At 47.9% G+C, this 9,933-nt stretch overlaps 1 protein-coding gene across 1 annotated transcript in view; it reads right to left on the bottom strand.

Annotated features, from left to right (window-relative positions):
- The window catches only part of LOC119386210 (uncharacterized), a 7,116-nt gene extending 1,012 nt beyond the window's left edge, over window positions 1-6,104 (bottom strand). The window contains exons 1-3 of the mRNA XM_049414255.1: window positions 5,411-6,104; window positions 2,301-2,368; window positions 32-176 (exon numbers count right to left, since the gene is read on the bottom strand). Coding sequence (XP_049270212.1) covers window positions 32-176; window positions 2,301-2,368; window positions 5,411-6,104 — 907 coding nt within the window. The remainder of the gene's footprint in view (window positions 1-31; window positions 177-2,300; window positions 2,369-5,410) is intronic.
- Window positions 6,105-9,933: the final 3,829 nt, after the last annotated feature.

Here is a 9,933-nt window from a genome sequence, read left to right as displayed (position 1 = left end):
CCACTGCCCGCACTGTCACCCTGCCCCTCACTGCCAGAGTCCCTGGACGCCTCGTTGTTGTTGGTGTCCTCGTCTTCTTGACCACTCTCCTGACCACTGCCATCCTCGTTGTCGGAGCCTGCCGGACTGTGCACACTTTCGCTGTTGTTGTTTGAATCGGGTGATGCCACGGGGGACTGTAGATCAATAGAAAATGTGTGCAAGGTGAGCTATGAGGGAACTTGTCGTAAAATGGAACCGCAAATAAAGCTTCCCTAGGTTTATTCCTTTGAAAGGGGTGCCTCACAAGAAAATACTGCGACATTTTTGTAAAATCAGTGCTGTCAGCTCCACAATTATGGTTTGAAGCCTCGATTCCTTGAGAGCCCCAGGAATGATTAACTATAGCCCTTTTCATGCGACTCGTCCAAGAGAGCACCAGTCATCCTCGTGCAGATGTCGTATAGTGCTACCTAATCGGTGTGCTTCAAGTCACGCCTTCTTCATCTCCAAAGCTGCAGTGCGATTGGCGATTATTTTGAACTGCTTGCATCAACCGGTAACAGTTAATTACTGTGCACGCAAAGAATTGGGGTTCCATTAACATAATTACAGAGACAACACCAGCCTAATGGAGAAATAAGAAAACTAGGCAATGTTTTCAATCAGCAGACATTGAAGATATCATCCAGCATATAAATCTATGACAGGCATATTTTAGTTTATGGTATAGGCTAGCATGAAGCAGTATAATGATATACCGTGAAAATGAAGCATTTAAATATTGTATTTCCACCATTTTCTCAGTGGACATAAATGTAGCTATACTCACCTCTTGTACGGTGATTCACAGAATACTGTTGTGGCTGTACCAGAGCATGTAATACCAGTGCCACACGGTACACTCTTGATCACAATTGAGCCCAGAAGGAACACATTTTTTCAACTGTGACTGGCTGTTTTTCACTAAATTAGCCAATCATGATCAAGATATTCGGTCAGGGACAATCATGATCAAAAGCAACCGTGCAACATTGGCCGGTATAACCATCGATGATGATAGGTACTGTCGTCATTTCGCAAGTATGCAAGAAAGGCAATTATTCACAGTTTTGTCAGCAAGAGAGCGAACCAGAAATTACCTAAAGAAAGAAGCGACTTCCACATGAGAACATGTGTTCAATGGGCATAAGCACATGCTGGGACATGCACATGTATAGTTCATTTAATTATATCAGCTACAATTTCACAGCTCCTATCCTCCACCCGTGCCCTTCTTTTCTTATTACACGGCTCTGAAGTTGTAGAATGAATGCGTGTCTCATTCCTGTCTCTTTCATAGAGCCAATTCAGAAAGTTCAGTTACCAAAACTAAATGTCTAATAACATTTAGTGCCATTACATGATTGAAAAGGTGCAGGACAAGCATGTGCAATGGTGGTTAGCACTGTTTTGGGGGGCAACTTTTTTATATATGTGCACTGTACGCAACGATTCATGAAGTGCAAATCCTGCAGCACATAGCAAATACAATATGGAAATTTCATGAAAGTATGTCATGAAGGAAACACAAATATTCCTTGGCTATTGTACACAGCACTTCAGCTGCGATAAGCACCTCATTCCCATGTATTTGGAATAAGTGACTGTTTTCGAACCAGATGTATTATTTTAATTGCACCCTTGTTATCTTATGCAACTGGCAATGTGACTCAGGAGCCAAGCACACCTTTCTTGTTTCATGCTTGCCTGCCAGTAGTTATCACACAACTAAATTAAATCCTAAGATATTAGCCAAGAACACAATCTGATTACCAGGCATGCCATATATATAAAGGAGATGTCTGAATTAATTTTTACCACTTGTGTCTTCCACCCCTAAAGGCGGCCAACGCGGTAGGAATCGAACTCGCTATCTCGAAATCAGTACGAGAATTAAGGCAAGTACACTTGAAAATTCACCAGCGATGCGAAGAACTTTCGATTGGGATCAAATTTCTTGATTGCAACAGGTTCTCATCCGCAGCTTGCGCAAAGGCGTAAATCGCGATCGAAGATAAGTTAAATGCGACTTTAGTTTTTCGATTCCGAGCAACATGAACAACGGGATGCACGGAAACTGAACTTTCGCAACTGAGCATTCCATCACAACAGCTGTTAGGGAAGTCAAATAACGGCGACAAGAAACCGTACATTCAGAGCTTTGGCTACGCGCCTTGTTTTACCGAGCCTGCACAACATATGACGCGGTGTAATTCGCGTACGAGCACAGAACATGACAATCTGCTGGTTTAAAAGCAATCATCGACGTTTTGACGTACCGGACTGGCAACATTGCAGGGTCCCTCGTCTTCGCTGCCAGCTTCCATATCCGACCCCGCCGAGTTCGCTGCAATGTAGACATCGACAATCTCGGTAACTCACAAACATTGACGAAGGGTTTCTTCCGTGGCACCTGGACCCCTAACAGGAAAGAGTGCGCAGACCCACAGTAATGTGTAGGGTAGTAAATCTCCTTTGGAGTTGCCGGTGCGTATGTCTATTTACACAATAGCCCTGGACCACACTCAAAACTGAATCTACTGCTTTGAGTGGTTTATTTAGGCTTGAATGCAAGGCAACAAATAAGAGTACGTTTGAGGGCGGGGGGGGGGGGGGGGGGGGGGGGCGATGAAGCACTGGCAAAGTGCGTGTGAGTGCGCGATGCTGAACGCATCGCAGAAACGAAGGTTTTGCGTGCTCCGTGCTTCGACGACTTGCAAAGCGCGATCGCAGGCAGGGAACTTAGTAGAACGCGAACGCTACATGGCTTGAGGCTCGTAACTTACACATTTTCAGTACCCGGCAAGATCTGTTCCTTCGGTACGCAGCGGAGAACTAGCACAGAAACACACACACACAACAAAAAGACGTCCTGAAAACGATGGCGATGTCTATGAGCCTCTCTCACATATTCTAGGGACCGTACTCTCACAAGAGAAAGTGACGTATACTATAGTCGGTCAGTCGTAGAGTTACTGTATATGCTACCTTTAGGTAGCATATACAGTAACTCTAGGTCAGTCGGTCAGGCCAGCGCCTCCTCTATTTTTCTGTGAGAAGCGGCCGTCGGTGTTAGTGCGCCTTTTAGCCGCCACGCGCCGCCACCGAAGTAGAGCTGCGGTCGCACCGTCGCTGACAGAAACGCAGGTTCGCAGCTTACATTGTTGAGTTTTCGGCTGTATTCGCGCTGTTTGAAGTGTAATCAAAACGTTTGTAAACAGAAATGGTGAAGCACTTGTCGCTCTTGGCAACAAGAATTTTTTTGAAGGCATGTGTCTTTTGCGGCTGTTGCTGATAGAGCCGCTCGCGCGTCGTCTGCTGAGCCGACATGAGCGCGGGCAAGTGATGCGCGGAAAATTGTTCTTTCACCACTATGTTCGCTTGTCTGCAAGTCGGTTTTTCAGTGTCTGAGAGTCGAGTTTTGAAAGCAGTGTTTACCAGTAGCTAATACTGAAAGCTTCGGCGCTTCAAGAGCCCCGATGCATGCTAACGTCTACTGGTGTAGCAGACTACACGCAAGCCTTGAGTGCATGCGCTGACTAGCACGAAATGTCGCTAGACTGCTTCCATGAAGGTCCGTGATCTCACGTTCCCTTCGTAAATCTTTTGACAGGTACATTTGTTGCCACTGAGAGGAAGCAACAGCTGGTGCCAAAAAATTAGGAAGTATGCCGAGTGATTCCATCAGTTCAGATCTTGAAGCAGTTTTATCGTGATGGTACGAAAAACAAACAAAAACAGCTCCTTCATCCACGCGCTTCTTGCAGCACTGCCCGATGTTTGTGAACAGACGGTGTTCAAGTCTAAAGTCGGCATTTAACTTGAGCTGTGACAGTTGTTTCACCGGCAACACTTGCAGTGTCCATTGGCTCCGATTCCTTAGCTTCGGGACCTAATGTCAGCGTTGCACATGGCGGCGGTCACGAGGCAGCGTTGCTACTGGTGCATGTTGACTGTTCGGTCACAACGCGCGGTCACGTTTAGTGATACTTGCCATGCTTCGTCCAGTCATTACCTTGGGCTGCGAATGTGAGGGGTAGTCTGCAAAGACTGATGGTACTGCATCTTTCTTGAGCCGCCATCTTTTTCCTTCTATGAAGTCCTCTGGTTGAAAATGGTGGCTACATACTCTTGTGTAGTTGGAAGTTGTATTAAGCGACCAATTATCCCGCCTAATCGCTGCAAGCCACCGCTCCCGTACACCAGCGGCAGCTGGTATTTCATCGAACGAAAGCGCACCAGTGTTTTTCTTTCCGCTCGATTTGCACAATGGTACGCAACAATACGACATACCGAGGCATGCGGAGCACGTGGTTGTAAAATCCTGAAATATAAAATAAAACACGAATACAATCAAATTCGAATACAATTTTCGCACCGGCATCACGGCCACAGCGATTGCATGCGGCATACGTGCCTGGGAAAGCCTGTGAGAAGTGCGAATTCAATTAAATTCGAATGTAAACACGCATCCTAGAGCTTCGTAATACACGCGGCCGTTCAGCGCCAGCTTCCCGCTGATGATGATGATGATGATGATGATTTGTGGCTTTGCCCTTTGTAGCGGGTGGACACATGGTGTGTTCTAGCCTGGGTATGAAGAAAAAAAAAGGAAAGAAAAAGAACGACAAAAAGAAAGAAAAAAAGAACGAAGGCACGAAAGAGTTCACTTCTGGCACCACTTCCACCACTGTTGGAGCCTTGTCTTTGTGGTGGCAACGGCTTTTGCATTCCTGTCCGTCAGGGCCAGTGCCTGAGGGAGAGTAGTGGCCTCCGGCGGGCGGGGTGAGAGTTTTTGGCATTGCAGTACCAAGTGCTCCACTGTCTCTTGTTCTGCTCCACACGCTCTACATAAAGTTGAATCGATGTTCGGGTCAAAGCGGCTGCGATATGCCAGCGTGCGAAGCGCTCCCGCGCGCGCCTCGAACAGTAGCCCACTTCCACCACTGTTATCGTACAAAGATTCCGGGGCAATGGCCTCTTTGTATGTTCGGTACAGCTGGAGTGTACTCTTTTGCTGCAGCGACATTTGCCATTGTGCGCTCTCCTCTTCGCGTATCCGTTTCCGAACTGCCGCGGTAAACAATTGCGCTCCGTGTTCTCGAGTGTTGAGCAGTCCAACATTCCGTACTTGCGTCGGAGAAAGTAGACTCTATTTAACCACTGCGTTCTGAGCCCCACGAAGTGCAGGTAGCGGAACATGCGACGGGCCCACCGGTGATCATTCATGAAGCGTAGGCGTCCTTCATAAGCGATCTTGCTTGTGGCTTCCCTTGCCTCGAACGTTGACCAGCCTGCGTCCCCCTGAATGGCCTCCACTGCGACCCTTCCATGGCAGCCTATAGTGCCAAACGGCCCACCTCCCTTTGGCCTCGCTCCAGCCACTCACGGGTCCTGCTTGTCAGGCATATAATGGCATTCGCAAAGGTCAGGCATGGGACATGGACCGACTTCCACAGCTCTCGCACCAATACATATCTGTTGCAACCCCAGAGGCTTCTCCGGCGCAGAATGCAGCTCGCGCGCTGGGAGGTCTGTCGCAACCGATCCTCGTGCCCCAAGAAGTGGCCTTCCCCCATGCCGATGGTCACACCCAGATACCGGTATTCTGTTGAGAATGGCAGTTTGTCTCCATTCGGAAGTTCCAACGGGAGGTTTGTATCCACTTCTCCGGCAAATTGGACAACAGCCGACTTCTGAGGGTTGAACCGAAGGCCTAAGCCTGCCAAATGGTGAGCTGATATTGTCACCAACTGCTGGAGCTGATGTCGGTCTTCCGCAAGGAGAACAATATCATCTGCAAACACCAGCCCCGGTAGTGTCCATACTTCGGGCTGTCCTTCTGACAGGAATTTCATCTTGAACCCAATGTTTGATTGGATGAGGGCACTTTCTAAGCCTGATGCATACAGCATGTATAGCAGGGGCGAGAGTGGGCACCCCTGCCTGAGTCCTCTGCTGACCTTTACTGGCTCAGAGGACGTATCTGCCAAGCGTGCTACCACCGAGCTATCGGCATAGAGGCGACGTAGGAGGTCTGTCCATTCTTGTGGCATGCCCAGCTCGGTCATGCGCCGCAGCATTAGGTCATGTGGAACGCTGTCGTATGCCTTCGCAACATCTAGGAAGCATGTAAGCAGACCGCGGGATTGTTTACGTGCCACCTCAATGCATTGGGTAACCACAAAAAGATTGTCCTCCAGGCGTCGGTTTGGGCGGAAGCCATTTTGGAGTTCCGTGAGGTGCCCGCTGCTTTCGGCCCAGCCACTCATCCACGTTTTAACCACTTGTGCAAATAACCTGTATAGCACACTGGTCACAGTTATGGGCCTGTAGCTGCTGAGGTAACCGCTGTCAGCGCCTTTCTTGGGAACTAGGCATATGCGGCTTCGTAGCCAGTCTGCGGGGATGGGGTTTCCCTCTATAATACCTGTGAAGATAGCAGCGAGATGTTCTCTCGCTATCTTTCCCAGGCGCTTCACCAGACCCGCGGGTATACCATCCAGTCCTTGTGCTGTCTGTGATGCTATTCGCGCTAGGGCACGTTCTAGCGCTACTCGTGAGACCTTCCATTCACAGTCCTTCGCTTGTGAATGTCCTGGGGCTGGTGTTATATGTGTCACGTTCTCCGCGGCTGCTACAGGAGCCGGGGTCCCAAAAACGTTTTGGATGTAATCGGTTATCTGCTTTTTGACATCGGAGACCTGTTCTCCTGTCGCCTCTTCTCGGAGGGTTGGTCGTGACGGGCTCTTTCTGTCCAAAAGTTCTGGATTCCACTGCGACCTGGCGTTGTGAGCTCCTTGAGTTTCTTGTGGTCACTTTCCGCAATCTTGCGTTGCACTAGTTGTTGCATGTGCCGCTTTAGCTCCAGGTATTTGTGCCACGCCTGCTCGCAGTCTTCAGCTGAGAGGTGCCGAATGGCGCTCCGGTGCTCTCGGTTTGCTGCACGTCTGGCTTTCAAAGCTGCTTTCACCTCGGTATCCCACCATGGCTTACACTGAACACCTTTGCGGAAGTTTACACGAACTTCATGTCTGCCCATTATGACTTTCAGTTCTTTGATGAACGCTTCGTACGTGACAGGGCCGTCTGGGTTGCAGTGTATATCGCTCGCTTCGAATTCCTCAGCGATTTCGTCGTATGTAGCTACTGGTAGGTACCGCCTTGCTGGGCTGCGGTGTCCGCGCCGAGTTCTGTGGTAGGCCGAGGCTGCGAAAGTCAGCTTTATTCTATTGTGGTCGCTCCCAACACTGTACTGGCCTGACTCATCGACATGTACTCGGGCGATGTGCATCGCCAACTTGCGCGACACAAGGGCATAGTCGATACATGACTGACTGTTTCGGGCACACCATGTGACCATACCCTCGCAGTCGGGTCGGAGGTTTGCCACTTCCAGTGATAGGTCTTCTGCCAATTGAATCAGAAGTGATCCGTTGATATCCTGGTGTCCATCGAGAGGTTGAATATGTCCATTGAAATCTCCCATCAGGATTACCTGTTTGCCCTCCGCCCATCGGATCACATCTTTTTTTATACATTCAACAATCTGGCGGTTCCCAACATCTTCAACACGTGCGACACTGAGGTACACCACTCCCACAATCACTGGCACACCCAGAAGTTCACCGGAAATCCACATGTGTTCGCTGCAGGACCTTTTCCCACGTGGTTTTTAATGGTTATAATGGCGAACAATAAGGGAGAAGTTGTCAAGAATAAGAAGCCAAATGGCAGATAAGAATGCGGTCAGTTTTATTCTGTTTCTTTTGGCGTTTTCCTTGCAAGCATGCACACCGAAGGGCCTGTATCACTGTTTTTTTTTTTTTTAAATAATTATCCTCGTAAGAGCAGACCTCACTTCTCGGCATTCATTTTCCTGTTTATTTCGTTCGTCATGTGACGGAGTCTTATGCATATATGGAGTTCGGCCACTTTCTTTGAGCGTAATATAAATGTGGGTCCAAACACTATATGCTCATCGAGAAGGAGATATATTCGTCAAGGCTTGAAAGCCATCTCTTTTCTCAAGACAAGCTCAAAATCTCCAAAAAGAATAGTTTTGGCTTTGCATGGACGTGCTTCAAGGGCATTCAGCTTGCAGTCGACACTATTTCAATAGATACAGCTTTTTCGATACTATTTCGTAGGCTCGGCCGCTCTCTCTTACCATATGTCAATGAATCAATTAAAAACGCCCAAGTGGCATAAGTCATAAGCTTAAGCCAACGAGCATAGTCTGTCATCGTGTATTCCAGTCCCAAAGTCCGCATATCTAACCGTTTAGTCGCCCACAATCTCAACATGTTTTCTCATTTGTCATCAACAATCAAAGTACAGTAGAGTTTTTGTGCGGCATTGGGCTAGCTTTTTCGAGACAGTGACTCATCTGTGAAGCCAACATTTCCTTTGATGGAATTCTGTACACCGTTCTCGTATAGAGCGCTCTGCTGACAGTGCGCGATTAAACTTCGTGCGTACATACTAAGCTGATGGAGAATAGAAGTGCAGCGTTAACGCAAACGCCCGCAGCTCGGATGGAATACGTGCCTTTGTGGTCTTTTCGTGCCCTAGGGGTTGCTGTATGTATGGGGGAAGGCTGCAGTGAACATCGCCCTGCCCTACTCAGACATGAGCTTTTGATCCTTGATCTCCTTTATTATCGCTTGAGGATCGAGCCTCGCTCTTTTTGGTTAGTGTGCAATTTTTCTGCTGCAGAATTTTCATCTTGAGCTGTTTTATCTCTTCTTGGAAAAGAAGCATTTCTTCGTAATGCTGCCGCATAGGTGATGCAACTGTCACATCTTCAACTTTTTTTCACTTTGAACGCATCTAACGGCCGGAGTACCCCTGGGCGATCGGAATTAGGTCACTTTATTTGCAGCTGGAAAGAGCACTGCACAGTTCAGACCTGCTGGTTTTACTCGATCGCTGCACTGCATAAAGCAAATACAAATATAACGAAAAAATGCACGAATGTAAGAAAAAACAGGTCCTTGTATATTGCCCAAATGACGTTACTTAACCTCGTAGTTGCGAGCTACCCTTTTATAGGGCAACCGATAATGAAATCTCGCCTATTTATATAATTTGAATGAATAGCAAGCGGTGCGTTATTTTCGTATTCGCGCTCCGCACCAGTGGTATCAACAAGCACAAGAATGTGTATCACTGGGTTTTGCAAGTGTTTTACAAATGCGTCAAGCTAGCCGAAGAACTCCCAGGTCGCAGCCTAGTCCGGTCGAAACAATTTGGCGAAAAGTGCCTCTAACATATGCGATCGCCGTCTTTTGGCTTCCAGACCTCCCGTCAAACAGCCTGCCCCGACGTGCTTCGAAAATTTGAGTCCTTACGAAACCGGTTAGGAAAAAAGAATGACTGTCAGATGTGAAATTAGAGATTGCGGGCTGTCAGCATATATGTTCCGGCATATAGAGAAGTTTTCATCGAGCTCGAAATGTTCTGCTTACAACTGAAACTTCATCCCAGAGTACCTTTTCGCTCGATTTATACAGCCGTACGCAACACACAATGTGAACAGAGAACAGCTATAGAACATCTATGCGGCCGCTGCAGAATGCGTTGCGGAAGGCGCGCTTTCTGCACGCGGCTTCAGCAAACGTTGGCGTCAGCTGAGGTATAGTGTACTATAGTACACTATAGCTGAGGGGCGCCTCCTCTACTCCAGCAAATTTTATTTTAACCTCCTTGTTTTGTGGCCACAATAACATGGAGGAAGGAATACTGCATGTACAATAACTACAATTCTCGTCTTTAGAATGCTGTTTTTCGCATTCTGCCATGGCTTCACAGTCACAGAGGAAGCAAAAACAAAAAAACTGGGGAGGGGGCGAAGCATGTAGGCAAGGTGCTTTTTTTCTTTTTTAGTGCAGGAAACGACACTACAAGAAA

Source organism: Rhipicephalus sanguineus, chromosome 3 (genome assembly GCF_013339695.2).
Source record: "Rhipicephalus sanguineus isolate Rsan-2018 chromosome 3, BIME_Rsan_1.4, whole genome shotgun sequence".
Classification (NCBI taxonomy): domain Eukaryota; kingdom Metazoa; phylum Arthropoda; class Arachnida; order Ixodida; family Ixodidae; genus Rhipicephalus; species Rhipicephalus sanguineus.
The sequence above is the reverse complement of the archived record's forward strand: the minus strand, read 5'-3'. Positions and strand labels throughout refer to the sequence as shown.